The 23,133-nt window shown below is 39.1% G+C and overlaps 1 protein-coding gene across 2 annotated transcripts; it reads right to left on the bottom strand.

The window, feature by feature from the left end:
• Positions 1-562: 562 nt before the first annotated feature.
• On the bottom strand, positions 563-21,735 carry LOC117380186 (alpha-2-macroglobulin-like protein 1). 2 transcript variants are annotated; one of them, XM_055226274.1, is made up of 36 exons: positions 21,611-21,735; positions 20,855-21,035; positions 18,103-18,259; positions 17,377-17,429; positions 16,944-16,964; positions 16,578-16,743; positions 15,886-15,970; positions 15,686-15,824; positions 15,434-15,551; positions 14,828-14,937; positions 14,591-14,758; positions 14,028-14,255; positions 13,366-13,429; positions 13,134-13,279; positions 12,419-12,568; positions 11,915-12,049; positions 11,407-11,500; positions 11,168-11,324; positions 10,751-10,976; positions 10,214-10,340; positions 9,480-9,601; positions 9,271-9,322; positions 9,093-9,176; positions 5,655-5,831; positions 4,919-4,997; positions 4,466-4,622; positions 4,303-4,377; positions 3,783-3,945; positions 3,116-3,303; positions 2,490-2,702; positions 2,152-2,276; positions 1,976-2,066; positions 1,169-1,237; positions 984-1,089; positions 842-883; positions 563-720 (listed from the first exon to the last, which is right to left on the bottom strand). In XM_055226274.1, exons 1-35 carry the CDS (start codon positions 21,694-21,696, stop codon positions 843-845), a joined length of 4,353 nt encoding a protein of 1,450 aa, XP_055082249.1. In that variant the 5' UTR covers positions 21,697-21,735; the 3' UTR covers positions 563-720; position 842. The 2 variants fall into 2 exon arrangements, with proteins under 2 accessions (XP_055082249.1, XP_033832835.1); XM_033976944.2 differs by having other exon boundaries at positions 11,168-11,309; positions 21,611-21,724.
• Between the last annotated feature and the right edge of the window lie 1,398 nt (positions 21,736-23,133).

Raw genomic sequence — 23,133 nt, forward strand, 5'->3', positions numbered from 1 at the left:
CATATTTGTTTGTATTTGTTATATGTTAGTCAAAAAGTGCAGTACATAGCACATATGTATCGTGTACTAAAATCACAACGGACATTTTTTTCTATTTTTTTATAACTTAGCTTGAATAAAAGCTATAATTTTGTTTTATTTGTTTTTACATAGCTTAAATTCAAGCTTTGTTAATCATTCTGCAGTGAATAAAAAAATTGAAAGAAAAAAAGAGGAAAATAGCGCCATCTAGTGTAATAATTGATACACTGCCCTTGGTGGTTTCTCCAGTTCAAATTTAAAATGTAGCTATTTCAAACACTGAGTAAGTTTAACCATTTTATTCTTACAGTTTTAGTTAATCAATTTCCTGTTTGCATTGAATCAAATCCCAAGAAACTTCCACCATCCCCCACTATAGGACTTTTGTGTTTTGTTTACATGAAGGTGAAATAATTTTTAACACACAACTTGAACAGTTAAAGTTATAATAGTCCTATGAACTTATATTAGAGCAAAATAGAGTAAGTATTAAATTATAATCAATGTATTAACCACAGTAAACAACAATCACCAGACAGCCTGTGGCCTCAGAGGACCAGTTTATTGTTCACAAAAAAATATTTCATCAAGTGTAATATTGTTTCTATAGTAACACCAGGACATTAAATGTTTATCACAAAGGTATTTTTTAATTTAGAGTTCAAACACTCAAAGGATGATAAATCTTCATTCTTCAAACTAGAAGAGAATAATCATCAGAAAACGTCCTTACATTTGTCAAGATATTAGATAAATATTTTTGCTACAACAAACAACATTCTGCTTTCAGATTTTAGTCGTCACATGTAAAGACTCTTACCTCAAACACAGGGGAAAATGTACTCAGTCTCATCTTTGTCACCTGAAATTTGAGTAAAACAGTATTTTAGCTTCACTGCAAACTCTATCGGCTACATCATTTTAAGCCAATTTACATCAATAAATAAATCCATTTGACGTACTTGTCTGGTAGTAGTCATAGAGTCTAACCACAGCGGGCTTCAAGTTGTGCACTGGGAGTTCTTGTATCAGCAGTAACTCGTGATTGATGGGCATGTTCTTCAAAAGCTTTTGAAGGAAAAACAGACAAATTATTACATTCAAACTTTTTTTTTTATTATTAGGTCAGTCAGACGCTTTTACTCACCTCAGTCAGATAGACCATAATGTGATCTTTGTCCTGCTCAACTCGCTCTACCAATAGTGACTTTTTCAGCTAAAAACACAACGACAGATGTTAAAAAGGACAGAGACTTTTTAATGGAAAAATGTGACTATATGACAGGCTAAGATTTAAATCAAGAAACAAAACCAGGATGAAGCTGTAAGAGGAATATAAACAGGTCTAGACTAAGTGTGTGTGCACACTTTTGGTCCTGTTTTGGTCCTGTTTGGTCCTGTTTTGGTCCTGGTTTAGTCCTGTTTTGGTCCTGTTTTGGTCCTGGTTTGGTCCTGGTTTGGGCCTGGTTTGGGCCTGGTTTGAGCCCAGTCCTGATGAGGACTTGGTTTGATTCTGTTCTTGTCCTGATTCAGAGCCTCATTTATGATGTAGCGCTTGTGCTAAAACAAGTCTAAAATAGAACTAAAACTACCGTAAACCACAACCAAGGGTAAAATGATCAACTACAAAAGCTTTCTCTTTTCTACAAAATCTTAACTCATATCCATTAAACTGTGACTAAACCAAGACCTAAATCTGGATTAAAGCAGAACTACACAAGGACAAGAACAGGGCCAAACCAGGTCTACCACAGGACCAAACCAGGACCAAACCAGGACCAAACCAGGACCAAACCAGGACCAAACCAGGACCAAACCAGGACCAAACCAGGACCAAACCAGGACCAAACCAGGACCAAACCAGGACCAAACCAGGACAAGTGTGAAATGAATCCCAGGCAGTTAAAGAATACTTTCTTATATTCTTTCACATTTATTTTGTACAATAACTTACTGCTTTTAGAGATTCAGAGTCTACAGTGAATCCAGAGAGCACTTTAATGTCGAGGATGACCATGTTAGTGGAATTCTGTTCCCCATTGTAACTGTGAATGACAGTAAATTCAGTCACTACTGGACACAAATGAAATACGATATTAAAATATAGATCAGCTGCAGTTTAGATCTTACGAGGACTTGATCTTAAGGTTTACTCTGGGTCTGAGAATGTTGCTGTCACAGTCGGCCTCTGGAATCACCTCTACTTTGAAGGTCGACTTCTCATCGGGGGGTGGGACGTTGTACTTGACAGAAACCTGAATATATGATCAAAACAAAAACTGAAGAACATGCACGAAGAGCATTTGTGTGGTTTTAATTAAACCTAAAACATGCTTTTGGTCACCTTGAGATAAGTATTTCACATTTCACCCTCAAAAAAGTACATTTTGCACAATATGTGTCCTTTAAATAATCCCTAACAATATTTTATGACACACTGTAAATGTAGCTGTGGTGCGTTCGCTGACCTGTATGGCGGCGCACGTGTTGCCCTTGACTTCCACAGTGTATGTTCCGGTCATGTCTTTGAGTATCTTCTCCTGATACAGCAGCTTGTTGTTTTGGTTCACCTCAAACGTCAGCTGACCACTGGGAGACTGAACTGTGACTGTGCTCTGACCCTCAGGGCTGTAGACCAGAGCGGAGTAAAGAGCCAGAGCCTGCAGAGTGACCACTGTGTCCTGGAAGAGGATCATTTCAGAGGAGGAATAAACCAGGGTGGTCTCATGACATACAGGATGCATTTTTATACTTTTTTATAGAGTAATGGTTCTCAAACTTTTCACATCACCTAATATAATATTTGGCTTTCCAAGAACCACCAGCTCTAACCCCGGACGACATGAGGCCTAAATTACACTTAAAACGAGACTGGATAAGGTATTTATAGATTATGAATACACAAAGGAGGGCTAAAGCATGAATCCTAATCACAGTTACTGGGCCATAATTGAAATAATTATATTTGAAACAATTATATTACATATCATTTATAAATCCAGTGTAGAGTGAGTGGCTTTCATCCAGGTTTTTAGGGGCAGGAGATGATGTATTTCACACATATTTTTCATAATTATTTATCAGATTTTGGCACCTGAGTGGAGCTGTAGCCTCCATAGTAGTTCTGCTGTTTGGTCAACCAGCGGACAATTGGGGAGGCATAGCCCAGGTCTTGTTTGTTGGGGGCCCAACTGAGTTTAGCCAAAAGCACGTAAGAGCTGATCTCCACAGAAAGAGAGGCGGAGGTTTCATCAGACTTCTGCGACCAATGGAGGAATCCACCTGTGAAAAACACACATCAAAATGACATCAACATTATATCTCTTTATCCAGGTTTATCCTTTAAAGCAGTCCATGTCTGTACTGAAGCATGAGTTTCAAGTTTATTATTATAATTATTTTTTTCCTATCTATATTCTCTATCCCTTCTTTTCTCATTTACAAATGACTAATAATAGCACTCTCCTCTGACATCTCCAGCCGTTAAGGTGTACACTTTTTACTTTTAAATTATTACTGAAAAATATATAAAAAATATTATATATATAAAAATATATACATACTCGGAGAAAGGCCGTGCTCTGCTGGAATGCTTTGGTGTGCATTTTATGTTAAGAGCCATAAAGACTTTTACTTATTTTCTAAAACCAAAATGTTTGTCTTTATTTAACACATATTTCTGCTACACATTTTTACCCATAAGACCATGCTGTTTTCTCTTGCACGTGTGTAAATAGCCCTATCTTCGTAAAACCACTCACCATCTCTGTGTCCCACTGAGTCGAGGTGCTGCAGCAGTTGGTCCCTGGTTGTGGCGTCTTTAGCCAAAGTGAAGACGTAGGCCATCAAGGCAGTGGTGTAAGTGTTACTCAGATCACTCATGGACGACTTCAGGCAGGTCAGGGCCTGGCCCACTACTGGATCCTATAGAAAACAAAACACAATAACAGGGTTGGGTAACGGTTCATAAAAACTACATAATTAACTGGCCTTAGTCAAGCATGAAGAAAGACTTAAATCATAAACATAGACAAACAGTTGATGAAAAATGATTCTGGCTCAGTAACATTTTAATGAATACCCTGATACTAATTAAGTAGTTACTAAGGCTGAGTCATTCTTAGTGAACAATTTGTTCTTTATAAATTAAATCTCCATACTGCATATAACAGGAAACTGAAACAAATTAAACTACAATGCACCTGGTGGTATGTGTGCAGTGACTAATATTGATATATTTTTGCTTATTTGTTATTGTAGCAAACATATTTTTTTACTCACATCTACAGGCACGCCCATCTCCAAGAACGCAGCAGTGATGTAGGCAGTCAGAGTGACTTCATCAGAAACGCCTCCCTTAAACGTGAATCAGTCAATGTCTTAAAATACAATTCTTTATGCTCTTTAAAGTGGTCTATAGGCAAATGTTAAGTTTATTTTTTACCTTCATTCTGTTGTGAAACAACTTTCCAGCTAGTGCAAAGCAGCCGTTTGGCATCTGTGTCGACTCCAGCCACGTCTTTGCGTCCTGGATATTTGCTGGGTCGATGTAGATGAAATTTTTGGCTTTCACAAAGGATCTCAGGACAAAAGCAGTCAGCCTGAGGAATAAATATGCACAATCTGTAATGTAGTCATAATCTCCACTGCATTCATACAGTATTGACATGTCTTTAGCCAGACGCAGAAATACTAACCACTCTACAACTTATAGCGTACAATATTTACAGAAAGTTTAAGGTGGATTATAACATTATATTAGTCAAAACTGAAGTCTTGAGTGCTCAAAAAACAATGAATTACAATGAACAAAATGTAAAATATTGCTCTATGTATGCTATAGTTCAATACTTAATACTGCCAAAAAAAACTTCTTCAGCTTCTTAAATTTACCCACCATGTGTTTTCTGATCCTGGAGCTCCAAAAGTGCTGTAGGCGCCATTACTGTGTTTGTAGTTCAGCTGCCTCTGGTAACCTGGGACATAAAAAGCAACAACATTGTGTGAGTCCATCTCAGGAACAGAGGGATCTATGAGAGCCAATTTCTATGGTGAGTATCTCAAATCGTAAAAACAAAACAAGAGGATCATGTTGTTGTAAAATGGAGGGACACCGTAATATTTAAGTGTTTACCAAAACAGTTCACAGAGAGAGAGGAACATCAATGGGTGCTATTGCAATTACAGCCAAAAAGTCCTGTTTTCTTTATGAGAAAAGCAGCTATTTATTTTTGTTATTATTTAACTATCATGTATGCAATATGATGTTTTATACAATTCATGTAGCATTACAACAGTGGGGTATTCTCTAAATGCGTGGGACATGGACTAGGGCCTCATGACAGGTGGGCACCTCAGCACAGGTAGTTCTGAAAGATTCAACATCAAACTAGAGTTGGGCACCACACTTTTAAAAATAAATGTGTTTTTGTGATTCCTCTAACCTGAAAACAATACAATTTTGGGTGTAATAACACTGCATCAAAACAGGGATTAATCCTGGAACTAAACCAAGAACAGACTAGGACTACACCAGGACTAGAGCAGGATCAAACCAAGTACATCAGGACTAAACTGGGCTCAAACCAGGACTAAACAAGTGTTAATACACCCTTAAATTTGGTTTCACTCACCACTGGTCAGATAGTGTGTGGCCTTCTCCTGGAGCTCTGATGTGAGCTGGTTTGTAATTTTTAGATACTCCATGATGTAAATGTTTGGGGCCAGGAGCGCCATATTTTGCTCCCCGCAGCCATAAGGCATCTGTAGGAGACCGTCCAGGTTCTTCATGGCTCTGCCCAAAATGTCACCTGAACAAACACACTCATTATTACAGCTTTATATGGGTGTATGCCATTTCAAGATATTACACTCAAACCATATAAAAAATTATGAAACTTTATTTATATAAATGTTACTAGTTATTGTTTTCTTAGAGATAATTTGGTCACTCTGAGGTTGTCATTTGGGGTGTTTTCATCTTTTGAGTATGTTTCCTTTAAAATGGAGCTAAAACAATCCCCCTCCAAACTCTACTTAGTCATATTCAAACCTCCCCAGCACTGTCTGTTTTATTGATGATTTTACTGAGATTCTTTCAGTCATATGCACAGACTTTGATGGTTTAGTTATTACAGGTGATTTTAATGTACATGTGGATAATGTTTTTGACAGAAACAGTAAAGAGCTCAGTTCTGTGAAACCTTTGGTCTGACTCATGTCAGCGAGCCACAACAGAGACACACTCTGGACCTGCTCATTACAAAAGGAGTAAATATTTCAAATGTCAATGTGGTGGATGTTGCTCTGTCTGATCATTTCTGTGTATTTTTGACCTGTCTGTTATTCCCAAACCAGCGGCTGGTCCTGCAGTTGTTCGAAGGAGACACATAAATGATAAAACAGGTGCACTGTTCATGGAAATGATACACTTTGAAAATGCCTCATGTTCTAATGTTGATGATTTGTTGAACTCTGTGACTTTGAGTGTTTTGAATGTTCTGGACACCATTGCCCCCCGATCAAGGTTAAAATGGTTAAAGATAAGCAGAAAGCGCCATGGAGGAATGATGACTCGGTCAGGGCACAGAAAAGGGAGTGCTGATGGGCCGAACGGGAGTGGAGAAACTCAAAGTTCCAGGTTCATTATGAAATGTACAGACAATTTACAATCCAGCACCACCTAGACACTGACTCACTTTGCACCTGTAACTGACAAAACTGTCCCAGAGATCGTCACCAGTTCATCTACATGTCTCGACATGTTACCCACTAGATTTCTAAAGTCTGTGCTCAACAGTTTGCTGTCACCACTCACTCGCATAATTATCATGTAACTTCAATCTGGAAAATTCCCAAGAGCTCTGAAAATTGTTATCAATTTTGATGCCACAATATTGAACAATTACCGACCAATCTCAAATCTGCCATTTTTAGGCAAAGTCCTTGAAAAAGTTGTTTATTAACTTCCTCCAAATGAGTCAGGTTTTAGACCCACCACAGCACTGAGACTGCTCTTATCCAGGTGACAAATGACATCCGCCTGAACACTGATGCAGGCAAAGTCTCAGTCTTGATCCTGTTAGATCTGAGTGCTGCTTTTGACGCTGTGGATCATGGGATCCTCTTACAGAGACTAGAGAAATGGGAGGGCATCTGTGGTATGGCACTAAACTGGTTCAAGTCCTATCTAGAAAACAGGGAGTTGTTTGTTGAAATTGGGAAATGTGTCTCAGATAAAATGTCCCTGACCTGTGGGGTGCCCCAGGGGTCAGTCCTGGGACCCCTTCTGTTCAATCTCTACATGCTGCTGTTAGGCCAGTTAATACGCAGCAATAATGTGTCTTACCACAACTCTGCAGATGACACTCAGATCTATGTCTCACTGCAGCAGGTGAAAATGGACCAGTGGATTCACTCTTCAAACAGATCAGTGTGTGGAGGCAAAGCAACTTTCTCCAGCTAAACTGAGAAAAGGCTGGAGGCATCATCTTTGGCCCAGAGAAAAGTGTTCTCCTCCAGTCTCTCTCTCTAAAAACTTCAAATCAGGCTAGAAATCTAGGGGTAACAATGGACTCAGACTTGAACCTTACCAGCCACATCAAATCAATAACATCTACAGCTTTTTACAATCTAAAAAAATGCAAAAAGGTATATTGTCAAAACCAGACTTAGAGAGACTTATCCTGCATTTGTGTCCAGTAGGTTAGACGACTGTAACGTCCTGCTCACTGGACTCTCCAAACGAGCCTTAAGACAGAACAGAACATCCAGAACATCCAGAACACTGCTGCTCGGGTCAGGAATAGAACCAGGAAGTACTTCACACATGTGTCCTGTGCTCGGGTCTAGAACCAGGAAGTACTTCACACATGTGTCCTGTGCTCAGGTCTAGAACCAGGAAGTACTTCACACATGTGTCCTGTACTCAGGTCTAGAACCAGGAAGTACTTCACACATGTGTCCTGTGGCTCAGGTCTGTGGCTCCTGTGGCTCAGAGACTTTAAAGCAGCTCAGTGTGAACAAGTCTCTCCATGGACCAGCACCAAAGAACATCTCCCACAAGAGCCACATGAACCATCTCACATGAGGAGGACTAAACGAGGACTAAACCAGGACTAAACCAGGACTAAACCAGGACTAAACCGGGACTAAACCAGGACAAAACCGGGACTAAACCAGGACTAAAACCAGAACTAAAACCAGGACTAAACCAGGACTAAAAATGGGGAATCTGTGTTTAAGTTTTATGCAGCTAAAACCTGGAACATTCTTCCTGAAGATGTGAGACAGGCCTCTACTTTGACAATCCAGGCTCAAAACAGTTCTTTTTAGCTGTGCATGTGACTCAAAGGGTTTTATTCTGCTCTTTTCTCCTTAAATGTTAATCTTATGATGATTACATGTGATTATTGATTATTCTATTTGTTTTATTGTGATTTTTTTGTCTTTTTTATTCTGTAAACCACTTTGAATTACCTTGTGAAAGAATTGTGGCTTATTCAGGGCCCCGCACCCCGGCCTCAGATTAAAACAATTCGTCCATCCATTTTTTTCCGCTATACAAATAAACCTGCCCTACCATTGTTTCTCAGTGACTCAAAATTTAAGAATGCTTTTAACTAACTGTGCTTGTGTCTGCTTTATAGATACACATGTAAATTGGACATTTTAAATCGCAATATTCATCTAAAATGACTTAATCGGCATCTGTGATGGCTGCAGATCACACTACTGAGCAGCAGATTTTTTTTCATTTGTACCAAAATGACTATGTAAAGCTGCAGAATTCTACGAGCATCACTAAGAAAATAAAACTGGACAGTGGTGGGCGTGGCCGGTAGCAGTGACAACAGCAAAAAATAAGTGATTAAAGATGCAGATGCAAGATGCTCAAACATGCAGGAGTCACTCCAAATACAACTTCAGGTGAGTAAATGGTGAAGGGGAAACAACTATAACACAGTTAAAAGCTCTGAAAAGTCAATTTTGCTTTAACTACTTGCCAATAAACCTTAATTAAACACATTTTAAAGATTTTTTTATTATTAATCTTTTTTGTAAACTCTTACCCAGCACTGACACTGCAGCCCGAGCAGACCCAACGATCACATTTTCAGGGAGTTGAACTTGAATCTGTTCAATCAGTGTCTGTTCTGTGTATTTTACCGTTACAAAAAAAAACAATTCATTAGATTTTGTTATTATAATAATAATAATACACAGCACTTAGCTCATATTTGGTCGTACCTTTAGGGCAGATTAGCAGGTTGTGGCTCTTCATCATCTCAATTCCTTCAGCCTGACAAAAGAAAAAAACATTTCGATATCATTTGTGACTTGAAACTTACAAAATTACAAGAAAACTCACCTGGACAAAGATATATGTGTTATAATGTCGTAATATAAAATGATATATTACTGATGTATTAACTGAAGAACAGTCGTTGTGTGTGTACCTTCACAATGAGGGGCCGGGTGACCACATCGATGCGTCCTCTCTCAGGGACAAGGACGATCTCATTGTCACATGACGCTTGAGAAGCCACAGCCTCGGCTCTAACTGTCACGTTCATAGAGCCTGGAGGACGCACACAATTTCCATCAATCATCTTTCATGCAAACTGATTCAGTCTGATTAAGACACTGTTCATTTACTTTCATTAATTTAAACATCAAAAGAGAATGTTTTTATAATGACACTATTTTCTAAGAAACCTGAGTGTTTTCTCATATTAGGGCTACAGTCGACTGAAGACACTCTTGGTCCTGCCTGTTGTCTCTGTGTCTGACCCAAACTGCACTCACAAAACTATTGATGCAGAAAAAGTACAAGAAAACAATGTATTTATATAGAGACAGATTAAACTTGTGAATCATGAGTGACTTTCTACACATAAATACCCAAAAATACCAAATCTTTGCTAACACACAATAACTTCTCCTTTCTGGTGTTGTCCCATAATCCTTAAACTCTAAATAATATGTTCAGTCAACAAACACAAGTTTTTATTGATTAAGGCACCATTGACCGATTAATCGACTAAACGACTACAGCCGTACATATTATAATATAGTATTTTCAATTCTTGCTATCTCATAAAAATCTGTAATAAATGCATAAAAGTACTTTCAGCATTTCACAGTGCTAGACTAAAAAAACAAACAAACCCTGGCCGTGCAAAAGCCTCACCCAGAGCAGTGGCGTCCACAGTCCAGCTGACAGTCTTGCGCTCGTTGCCACAGAGACAGAACGTGTAGTCGACTCCAGGGACTGGGGTCAGGGTGTAGTCCTCAGACTGGGCTGGGGTTACAGCAACCTGACAAAAGCAAAAGGATTTTTAGATTTTAAAAGTAAATTTATGTTAAGTTATATCTGAGATACAACATAATGTGTTGCATGATTGTGTAAGCAGCCATATTTTTAGCCTAACTGCTTTTCTATTTTTCTCTTTACTCCTGAGTCTGTTCAAAAAGATAAATCTGTACCGAGGACAAACTGGTAATCACACACGGGCACATGCAGACTCAGGCAGAGAAGTAAAAAATACTAAAAAAAGTAAAATAGAAAGTACAAAAAAAAATAGAACTAAAAAAAAAAGATACTAAATTTTCATTATCAAACCAGTATTTTGGAAATCCTCCGATATCAACAATGCCAATACCTGAATCACTATATCGCCCAAACCGACTAATGAACTATTATAAGAGTCGATTATTGTACAGTCACCATCATGCAGCTGGTGAGGTAGTTGAAGACAGTGGCCTTGAGTTGGAAGCTCTCTCCTCTGATGATGGAGTAAGGCAGGCTGAGCTGCAGGAAGAATGGCTGGAACACGGTGAACTCTTTTCGTGGGGCCAGACCGAAGCCCTGAGGGGACAGACAGAAGGCCTCTGTCACCCAGGTCGTGATGGTGTCCGGGATCTTCACGGCCATGTCCACCTTTCCAGAAGGCCTGAAAAAACAAAAATACAGATGTAAAAAAATGACCATACATTGAAGAGAAATATATTAAGTAGTAAACAATGAGAAGCTTTATTGAGGCTTTGCCTGTATTATTCCACAGCAGAAAAGTGACATAGTGTAACTTTAAGGTTAAAGCCCAACAATTAGAATTTGAAAAGATTTTATTTTTGCAGTACTAACCCGATTTCCACCAGGTTCCAGATCCAGGTCTCAGGAAAGAAGGTTCGGACAGTCTCTATCGCTGGAAGAGGAGGAGGAGCAGCACCTCCGAATCCCACCCCGGGAGCAGCCATCGCCACGCCTCGGTCTTCCATTCTAGCAACTTCAAACTCATATCCTATGGCATTACAAATCAGATAATGCAAATGCAAAATGTATAGTAGCAAAATGAATGTGTAATAATAAAAAATAGAGATTACTATAGTGGGATCCAAAATGGTATTCTCGTCCCAAATAGCTGAGGCAGTCAGGCACTCGGATCATCAGGTTTGTAGCCATCTTCAGTCCAATGTTCTAATTTTATTGAAAAACATCCAAACATGTAAAATGTGTAATACGTGGCAATATCCACTGGGGGCGTGCGATATTAACCTGGCTCACACTAGACTGATACGTGCAGCACTCTGAACTGAGTGCTCCACATTATCAGTCTGGGATGGCTCTCACTGAAAGTGACTGGATGTTGAACATCATGATAATTATTTGAATCTGAGCGTCACAACAACGGAACAAGCCAAAAAAATCTAATTTTTGTTACATCCAGTTGAGAGAAAGGCACAGACATCTTGATGTGCAAGATTAGTGCAATATGACAATATAAAAACAAACTGTCATCTTCCAACTGTGACTTGGGCTCTATGGAAAATTATAGTTCTATGCTAAATATTCAACATATATTTAGCAGAAAAGATTTATAAATATTTTTACCTGGAAGACAGTGAAGGGATCGTCTTTGTTTCCTGGGTAGGGCCAGATGGATCGTTTGGGTCTGACCTGGAGACATTCTGTGGGGTCTCGTGCCTGATAGGGGACATATCTGTTTCCAGGCAGCAAGTTGTAAATCTGAAAAAAACAAAACAAAAACAAACCACAATGGACAATTATAAAAGAGAAGAGCATTTACTGTTGGGATATAGAGTTTTTAATTGAATGCAGTTATAAGGTTTAGTCATATTGTCAAAAATAATATATATTGATGCATTTTTGGGACAATAATTAGATCAGATTTTTGTCACTAAGGATGGGATGATATTTATTTTCCACTTTGATGACTGTGACCAAAATTGCCGTGTTGCATGTTTTATAAAAATGTAAAAATAACACACAAGGCATAAGGCATTAGTATATGATATATTGCTACTTTTGATCCCTCACTCTAACACTAATAAACAGCCTATGAGTGTATTTTGATGCTGTGTGATTCTAACTAACCATTTCCGGTTTTAGATATTTTCCCGGTTCTTGGATGAGGACGCTCTGGTCGATGGCGCTGATTCCACACAGGGAGCTGGAGTGTCCCGTCACGCGCAGGGAGGCATCTTCTCCTGGGACGCCCTGGGACGGCGTAAACTCAACCTCCACCTAAACAACAAACCAAACTATTACTGCATGTTTCAGTATGTGCAAGAATCATATCCACACAGTCTAAAGGTGCAGTATGTCACTTTTATGGTGGAGAGTAGACTGTCTGGCATGTAACATATCTGTCTTCATGGAGATAATCAAATGGCCCGACCAAGCCAAGTTACAGGTCAGATCTGTGGAGAGCTGGCCACAGATTGCATGTTTTTCAAGGTCTGAGGTAAAAAAAAGAAAAAAAATCCTATGACGTGAACATAAAAAAAATCTATATGCATTGTGTGAATTCACTGTGATACTACCTCCTCACACAAATATCTGTCGATTCATTATGAACTACACAACTAAAAAGCTTACACATTTAAATACTGGTTATAAAATGACATTTTGTTCATAGACAAGATTCAGCAATGAAATCAACAACATTTAAAAAACATGTAGCCAGTTAAGACATCCACATACTCAGCCTCAGTCAATCATATGCCTTATCTATCAGTAACAAGACAAAACTGTACATTGTGTTTCTTTATACTTCCAGTATATTTTCGGTATGTTATCTTGCACTGACCTTGTGGCTAAAACATTTCTCGGTTTGAAACCCGGCGCTGTGGGCGATGACGAAGGAGCTAGGCAGGACGGCGTAGGCCACAACGGTAAACTCAGGAGCTAATTCTGCAGTGATTTGTAACTTGAACGAAAAGCTGTCCTCAGTCACTGAAAGATTAAAAGGGACATCTGCATCAACAGATGCAGTTTTTTCACATTTTTCATTTTGGTAGTAAAAAGATCTCATCATTTACCTGCGTCTTTAGACACAACAATTCGCTTACGTCCCTGCATCACAATACCATCTCTGGCAAGGACCTGAAATTATATCAGAAATACATAATATATTTCATACAGTGGTGATACTGAAGTCATTTAGTGTTGTAGTAAAATAAACCATTCAAACCATGTTTATATGTACCATTTATAATAAGTTCAGTCATAGGAGGTGGATTGAGTCTTTTTAAACTGTCTGTATAACCTATTTAAAATATCATAGTCTTCTGTTAATTGTGTATTAACTTAAACAGGAGACAACAGGTTCATTGTAGTTAGCCCCTCCCTTCAGATAAATATAAGGCAGTGGCCACCAGTGATCTGACTAGAACTAGAGAAGCAGCTTGGATGAGGTGAAACGTCTTCACTCCTACAACGATTTGTCCAGTTGACAGATTTGAACCACGTCTTTTGGCATTAACCTAAACACTTAAAATGTCACCTGTTTGTCAAGACATATCACTCTATCTTGTTCTGTGTTACAGATTTTTGATCTTTTCTATAATATTGTGTTCCTTTTAAATGTACAGCTATAAAAACAAATTTCTCAATGAAGTAACTATCTGAAATGTTATTGACACAGCTATTACCACCTGCACATATTGGTCCTATACTGTCATACAGAGCCTGAGCGTCTCACCAGGTATATGACGTCCATCGGCCCCTTGTCCTCTTTCACCACGCTGTAGTTGATGGTTATTTCCTCCTCAGTGTCACAGGAGAGGGTCTCAGAGTTTCTCTTCACCTCGAGGGAGCTCACAGTTTTGGTGTCTGGAGTCGACTCCAGGGCCATGGACAGCGAAATGTCCCCGGCCTCATAGAACGGGACCCTGTATCCGGGGTACTCCAACACGGGAGTGGTAGTGATCTGGGGTTTAGGACAGATTCAGAATTCATTCAAAAAGTGTTAACATATTATGCAAGAATTGACTTTCATGTAGGGTTGTCAAAAGTATTAAAAATCAGATACTAATCAATAATAAAACTAGTATTATAACTGGATACTCATTTAAACAAGTATCGATACATAACTGGATAAAATGTCACCTTTCTTGAACAGTTTCATCTTGAGTTTTATCAGTGTAAGACCACATGCTATAATAAACAAATACTATTACTTAGTATTAAAAATTCCCTTATTGTCTAAGAAAGAGCTTTTAAAATGATCCTGGAGCCCTCTGATCTACATCTTCAGTGTCTTACGTGGAGGTGGATGTCTCCCCTGTATATCGAGGTGTCGAGGGAGAAAGTGGCCACTCCATTGCCGTCGGTTGTGAGGTTTTGTAGGTGTCGTGACGACCAGCGCTCGCCCTCAAACAGGTACAAGTCTGTGTTTGCCATGGGCTGGTCATCAAATCTCACGGCCTTAACCTAAAACACACCGGATAGTATTATGTGAGTTAATTTACTAGTAACCAAGGTAACAAGTGATGGACTTACTTTTCCTTGTATAGTGGTATCTTTCTCATAAACCTTTGGTGTGTCAAAAAAGGACAACTTTCCAATGACGTATGAAATAGAAATTTCTTTGTGTTGCGTGTAAGTGGTGCCTGTGAAGAAACAAAAGCTTTTAAAAAAACATACTAAAGGTCTCATATTACACAAAATGTGAGATTTAAGCCATTTTAGAATGTTGTCACCTCCTCAAAAACACACCTGGAGCTGTGTGTTGTTTTATTCACACATGTTTGAGTAACACTTTATTACTAGTCTGACATCTCCAAAGCTCAAAATGCTCTGTTCCACCTTGTGATGTCATCAAGCCCATACTTATCAAGTTAACAGCTTCATTTACCTTTTGTTCAGTAGACACTGGAAATTCCAGGTCTGAAATCATCCAAATGATTCTAGTGAAGGTGTGTGGAGTTTAAAAACACATTGGAGCACTTCCTGTATTACCACATGACATCACAAGGTGGAACAGAGGAGTGTTTTGTGTTTGAAAGAAGAACTCAGCCTAAATATGCAGGGTTTGTGTGTTAAACATGTGTGAATGAAACAAAACACAACTCCAGGTCTGTTTGTGACGAGGACAGAACATTATACCTGTTCCCTCCTCTTCCATTTTCACCACAACCTCTATTTTGTCCTGCACAGCCTTTTGGTCCAGTTTTGTGAAAGTGGACATAGGGAAAGTAAAGGTAGCACACCCATTCTTGTCAGCCTAGAAACAACCAAAAAAACAACAAAAACTGATTATATTGTACATGTTGGATTGTCGCATACTGGTTTAAAACCATCTATCTTCTATTATGCAGCTAGTTTTTGCTCCTGTTGTATATTAAATTGACAATGTACCGGTTTGTTTTCCGTGTGGCAGGGGGCAGTGACCTCTGGGAGGGCATCTGGATTATCATGATAGCCATAGAGGTATCTGTTGATTGGTCTACATGCATCCATTTTCAATATACCAGGGACAGGCTGCCCATAGGTGTATCTAAAGAGAGGGGGATGTTTTTATTATTTAGTTTTTAATAAGAAGGGTTTACTGGACTTACTTGGCACAAGCTTCTACCGTGATTTCCTCTTGGGCAATGCTCACTGTCTCCATGGACGTGAGTTTGACATCAAACTTTGGCAAAACTGGGGGTTAAAATAAAGTTGTATTTATATGTTAATCAATTATAAATGAGTCAAATTGCTTGTGGTTAATTTTGTCACAGTCTGCTCTGGTTCAGTCCTGTTTTCCATCTGTCTCCCTTCATCCTCTGTCTCCTCCTGTCTGGGCGTGGCTACTCTGAGCGCACATCTACACTCCACCTCACTATAAGAAGAGCAGCCACTCCTCGCCAGTTTCTTTCATCTACAACATTAGTTACCGGTTCTTCAGTTGCTTTTTTTCAAAGTGTTTTTCCTGTGTTCAGATCCTGCTCACCTGCCTGGCCTACCAGCCCAACTACACTCATTTTTTTATACTTGAAGCTCAAATTAACTTTCATTTCCACTATATGTAGATCTTTTTACCTGTTCATTGAAAACCGTAACACTGATCTAAAAGAACTTAATCATAGAAGCAGGTACACTGACTTTCTGATTTTCTGCTGCTCTTTATAATGGTATTTCACTCAGCAGCATTTGAAATAGTTTTAATGGCTACATAACAATGTTGTACATTTGTGTATAATCTGGAGTCTAAATTGCAATGGGAAGGAAGTGCAGAATAATGCATTATGAAGTGACAAACACTTACCATACTGCTCCACTTTGAAGGGGTGGACGATTTTGTCCTCCCCAGAAGAGACAGTGATCTGGTAGGTGCCCTCTTTGGCCTCAGGATTCAGGGAGTAAGACAGCTGCAATATTTTACTGTCAGCAGTGTAGTTCACCCACTGCCCAATGCGGTTGGAGTTTGGATCCTGATAAACAAAGACAAAGCATTTGTTTTACAGTAATGATGCCACTTTCATCATTTTCAGCAGAGCAAAGAGCACTTTGTTTGGTCCTGTTATAATCCTTGTTTAGTCCTGGTCTAGACCAGGTTTAGCTTCGGGCTTAGTCCTTGTTTGGTGAAAATCAAACACCTGAAAATCTAAACGTGTCCCCTCCCAAGTCTTACCTCTAGTTCGATGATGTCATACTGCAAAAGAAAGCAAAGAAGAAAAAAATAATCAAAATTTGCAGTGCTTATTTTGAATACAAAAACTGAAGGTCCCATTTGGGAGATTGAGGGATTACACACATCGTTTATACATTTTGGTAAAGTTATATTTATCTAAGACTCCATGCACCAGGTTATTTCAAATTTAAGTGATTGATTATTGGTTATCAGATTATTGACAATGTCTGAGAGCAAAGATCACAATGTTTTTTCACAGATAAAATTCTAAATCTGCATTTAAGCAAAAAATATTACGTAAGAAAGAAGTGTGGGAGCTGTGACCCTGAGTTTCTCTGAACTTTTAAGTCTGTATTAACTGAACAAACTGAACTCATAGTGATGCAACTAACTAAGGTCAGTTTGCCTCATTCAAATCAATAAAGCCACTCACATTTCGACAGGTAGGTCTGAGCTTTGTGTCCAACGTCACCAGCCTGAAGTGCACTGCAGAAAGAAATAGACTTATATAATGGCTGCATTAGGTTCATATTTGGTTTGCAATGACCAAAACATAAACAATGAAACAATTACGACCCCAATTCCAATGAAGTTGGGACGCTATTCACTCATTTTCAATTTGATGTTTACCCCTGTGTTGCATCATCTTTTCTTTTAACAACAATCAATAAGCATTTGGGAACTGAGGACACTAATTGTTGAAGCTTTGCAGGACAAATCCTTTCCTATTCCTGCTGAATGTACAACTTCAGTCGCTCAGCAGTCTGGGGTCTCCATTGTCGTATTTTGCACTTCATAAGGTGCCACACAAAAAATATTATTTTAATCTTCTGTTCAAGTTCCTTGGAAAACTATGACAATGTCCTTCAGAGATATGTAGCAGAGTTAAAGCTTGGAAACTAACTTTTATACAAAAATACACTAAAAAAATGTAAGATGCACAAAAGTGAGTGTTATTTGGCCCGGAGAACGGTCTCCTCCTGCAAGATTCCACGGAAATGTTATTACTTTAGTTAAAACTTTCTACAGTAGTTCCAAAGTATGTTTTAAACATTCTTTTTCCATGGAATCAAAGGAAATGTGCCACCTCCAGAAAGTTACAGTGTCACTTGAATATACCCACAGTATGTGTCTTACACTTTAAAATAAGATAAATTACCAGTTTGTCCTGGGAGGTACAGGGGTTTGTCTGTCTGGATGAAGCTCACTGGTCGACTGATTTTGATCAGGACTCTGCGAACCTCTCGTGAGTAAAACGTTTTCCCTCGAACCTCCACCTGGAAGTCCTGCACCTGCTCATGAGTCACCAGAGGAGCCTAAAGGGCACAGAGACACACCGGTCACACACATTTCTGTGTGATTAAGGGTATATACAAAATATTGTGTACATTTCTATTCAAATGTAAAAATAAGCTCCGTATTTATTATAGTAGTATATAGACCGAAATGATGAGAAATGAGAAAAGTTTGGATAGCTGATTATTGGAGTATTGATCATGTTTGAAGATAGCAATAACAACAGCTAAAACCAGGAAAAAAGAACATATCAACTGATTTATTATTTACTTCAACCTTAAAATAACCCAATATTGTATACATTAGTTTCAGAGTGATGGAACTCAGCGTCAGGGCCAGTCCTCGCTTTTAGGGGGCTCTAAGCTAAATTTGCCCTTGGGGACCCTCTCCACTTCAGTGCCACATATTCATATTTCACAACATTAAGAAATCATCACATCCAGTTGTTAAAAGACTGAAAATTCTAGATCCTCACAACAGTAACAGCCACAAGTATAACAGTGTAAAAACATGTCAGGATGGGGGGGTCTGCCAGAGAAATGAAAAAATTCTGGTGCATTTTAATGTGCTGCAGTTTGACTAAAGGGAGTTACATTTCTCATAATTACTCAGAGTAGCCAAACAAAGGTACACTTACTTCAAAATCATATCACTCAAGAAGTACAAAGTAGTGATCCAAGTTAAGAGTTGCATAAGAGAAACAGCCTGGGCATAACATCAGATTTATAATCATCAGATCATTTGGACTGAACATTAAATAAAAGAGGATTTCAGGAGCACATCATTTTTGTGTTTACTGTCAGGCTTCAGATGCTGTGATTTCATCTAAATGCCCATATTAATGAGTAGGATGCACAGATATCAATATCGGGTGCCAGTACTCGTACTCGTCAATGGGCTTTCGATACCAAGAGCCGATACCACTGTATCTGTGCTGCCTCTTTGACCCTCAGCTCATCTCTCACAGAGCAGCTCTGGACTTAAAGCTGCACATTCTTCTGCACATTAAGCTCAGCTGTGACACATGTGTCTCTCACGTGAAATATACAAATATTTAGGACTCTGAAGGTTTTTATAGATCACAGAGATCAGCGCAGTGCTTGTGTTTACGGTAGTAGCATGCTAACGATGCTAACGTTAGCATTAACGTTATAATTGACAAACACATTTAGCCACTGAATAGAGCAGGTTTAGAGCTTTAAAAGACGCACAGCAGCAAGTCCATGTGTGAAAGTGTGACCTGGTAAAAGAACAACAGTCACCGTTATTCTAACAGTTACCCGTTAGCAGTTAGCTCGTTAGCAGTTAGCCCGTTAGCAGTTAGCTCGGAGGAGCGCAGTTTGCAAAAAAGAAGTGATAAATATTAAAGCCAGGTGCTTATATAAATAAATTATGTTTTAATTATACCAAACTACAGTGATTTCAGTCGAGAAGTATTCTAAGATGAAAAAGTGGCTACACTATAAAAATCCTATGAAATAAATTAGATTTACTACTATAATCAAACACCAGTAAAAATCATGTCTGGTATCGGTATCTTTACTCAGTATCATACTCAGAAGTACTCGCTTTGCAAAAAGTGGTATCGGTGCATCCCTGTATGAGCATTCACAGCGCACTCAGGAGTCGTTCAGGAGTCGTTCACAGGTCGTTCACACAGGAGCAGAGACGATTTAACTACACTCACATCATCTGAGGTTTAGAGACAAAAGGATCACACACAACCAAAAACTGCTGTACTCTGTCCCTCTGACGTGCGTCCTCTGTCCCTCTGACGTGTGTCCTCTGTCCCTCTGAGGTGCGTCCTCTGTCCCTCTGAGGTGCGTCCTCTGTCCCTCTGAGGTGTGTCCTGTCTGCACAATTATACAAGTCCAGCCTCTCTGTTTTATCTGCAGGTCCAGGGGGGTAAAGTGGGGACATATTTTGAGTCTCTGAAAAGTCCTGTCCCGAAAACGATCCTCCTCTGAGCTCTTCATGCTTTGTCCCTTCACTTAACTTCATTAACATAAGTCTTTTAGTTTGTTCAAATGTCCCTCTGCCTCAGCGCTCCCAGAGTGCACCTGGAGGGGAGGGGTCCTTCACACAGGTGTAAACACGTCGCTGTCTACACCACTGCCCGACTCAAAAACAAATGTAGCAGCACATATTTAGCTACTGGAAATAAAACACATCTAATCGTTTAAGAAGGATATTTAGACAAGTATAAACACCGGAGCGCAGTTTAGTTTTCAGAAAAAAAGTTTCAATCATTATTTTCAATATAAATGTATGGGCTCTTGGGGGCCCTCTGGTGGCCACGGGGCTCTACGCAGCTGCTCAGTCTGCTTATAGGCTGGGCTAGTCCAAAGTATTATCTGTGTAAAACCTCCAAGCCACTTCTTCAGTTCTGAGACCAGAACTGAAGAAGTGTCTTGGATGAGCAGTGAAACGTCTTCACTCTTACAACGATTTGTCCAGTTGACAGATTTGAACTTTGTCTTTTCTTATAAAACAAAGTATTACATATTTTGAATGTCACTGAAGCAGAAACCAATGAATAGCGTAGCCTGTATTTATAGATTAACCACTACTTCTAAATGTTTGATTTATGAAGTGTTTGTTACAGATGTCTATACCAGAAAGTGGTGGCAGTTGTGGAAATCTTCATCAGATTCTTTCTGGAAGAGGGTGGTGTTGAGATCTGGGGACCTGAGCGTCACTGTCATCGTGAGGGACTCGTTGGGCTTCATGAGACTAGCACAAAACTTCACCTGAGCTCCAGACTCCAGGATGGCAGGAATAGCCACCATGTAGTGTCTGCAGACAAAGAGACGCACACACTGTGAAACAAGACAAACTGGAAAGAAAAGCTGGCATTTTATTTTAGTTTTTGTATTTTTTTTATTGTTTTTTAGGATCCGTCTTAGCTGCTCATTTGGATTCCACTTAAAAAAAAAATAGACATTACACAATTAAAAAGTGTGGTAGAGTTGCACACTACTGTAATTTGGGTATTGGTTGTATCAAAAAACATAAATGAGAAGATAGAACAATTAAATTACAATCAATGACACTCAGATACTAACTGATACTAAAACTAAAATCAAAAGAAGATACTCATTTAAACAAGTGTCGATACTGATAAAAAAAAAAATAAAATTGACTATTTCTGAACTGTTTTAAAATGGTCTATATCAGAACTAAGACCTCTTTAATATACACCTGGATATGTTAAAGAAACTACTATTATTTTGTGTTGAAAGTGTATTGTCTACATTAGTATTAATTATCAAGCCTTTTTCTTAGAATCTAGTAGAATTTTAGTATCACAATAACACAAGTAATAAGTAGATTTAAACTCCCCCAGTAATATAATGATATTTGTTACTTACGGTCCTGCCATGGCCTGACCCAGATATAGGCACACGACGGTCACAAACAGCCCCCATGTCTGCATCTGGATCCCAGGACGACCCATGACTGATCAGGACGGACTACAGTCTCATCAGCTGTTAAATAGTCTGTGAAAAGAGGACACACCCCCAGGACAGTTACTCCTCACTGACTAAACATTTGTAGAGTGGGTGGGTAGTTTTCTGTAAGAGACATAATGAAATTGTCAACAAGAAATTAGTAAAAAATCACTAGGGTCAAAAAAGGTTAGGTACATATTGGGTTAGCTCTTGTTTTGCTTTTGACCTGATTTAAAATGTACTGAGTCCAGTTTGATTTACTCGGGTACACACGGGTTACAGTCCAATGCTGTGGATGCCAAATTCAGTTTTTCTTCTAGATGTAAGAGTTACTTTCACATTGGCTTTGTTTACATGCACACCAAAATCTGATTATTATCTGATTTACAGACCTTTAAGATGATTTAAATTGCATGTAAAATGCAAAATTTGATGTGAGTGATCAGAGCAGACATGGGCAAACTACGGCCCGGGGGCCACACTCGGCCCGTTGGGCTAATTAATCCGGCCCGCCAAACGTGACCATATTATATTAAAGTAGGTAAGGGTGAACCTTGTTCAGTTTACCCTTCCCCTGTAATACCAATGTGTCCCCAAAATATGGAGCTGAAGTGCGCCATCTTTTGGGCAAACATTGGCACTACAGGGAAAGGTAAACCTTGTTCTTATCAGCCCTTATGCTAAAATTTGTTTATCAAAGAAAATAAAAGTGGACAGTGAGCGCCGAGTGTTTAATACGGAGTGGACAACAAAATATGTTTTCACTGAAGTCCGACCAAAGGCTGTATGTCTAATGTGCCAAGAAACTGTCGCGGTTTTCAAAGAATACAGTATCAGCCGTCACTTTGCTATGAAGCATCTATGCTAGCAAGTATTCAACACAGCAACAGGCTACGGCTCAGAGGGCAGCCAGTTTACAGACTCAGCTACATTTTCACCAGTGAACAGCATTTCAAGAGTCAAGAAAATGGTCTTACGTTGAACACCTCAAAGACCAAGGAGATGATCATTGACTTTGGTAGGAAACCCGCCCACCAACCAGTGATCATTGACGAAGAAAGGATCGAGGTGGTTGACACCTATAAGTACTTGGGTGTGCACCTTGACCACAAACTGGACTGGTCAGAGCAGGCTCGGGCTCTGTATAGGAAAGGACATAGTAGGCTGTTTTTCCTAAGAAAGCTTACATCTTTTGATGTGTGTGCTGACATGTTGTTCCTCTTCTATCAGTCTGTTGTGGCAAGTGCTGTCTTCTTTGGTATTGTCTGTTGGGGTGTCAGTATAACCACAAGGGATTGCAATCGTTTGGACAGACTGATAAAGAAGTGTGCATCTGTGATCGGGAGGAGGGTGGACTCTGTGGGAGATGTGGTTGAGAAGAGGATGACGGCTTTTTTTACTGCCATAATTTTGATTTATATTTTATTTAAATAATGTTAATG

This window comes from Periophthalmus magnuspinnatus, chromosome 13, assembly GCF_009829125.3.
Source record: "Periophthalmus magnuspinnatus isolate fPerMag1 chromosome 13, fPerMag1.2.pri, whole genome shotgun sequence".
Taxonomy (NCBI): Eukaryota; Metazoa; Chordata; class Actinopteri; order Gobiiformes; family Gobiidae; genus Periophthalmus; species Periophthalmus magnuspinnatus.

Coding starts and splice junctions, on each gene's coding strand:
- LOC117380186 (XM_055226274.1), bottom strand. CDS start 21,696: ATGGGTCGTCCTGGGATCCAGATGCAGACATGGGGGCTGTTTGTGACC. Junction 14,256..14,590: donor GGGGAGACATCCACCTCCAC/GTAAGACACTGA, acceptor CCTAAACCCCAG/ATCACTACCACTCCCGTGTT. Junction 12,569..13,133: donor AGAAATGTTTTAGCCACAAG/GTCAGTGCAAGA, acceptor TTTGTTGTTTAG/GTGGAGGTTGAGTTTACGCC.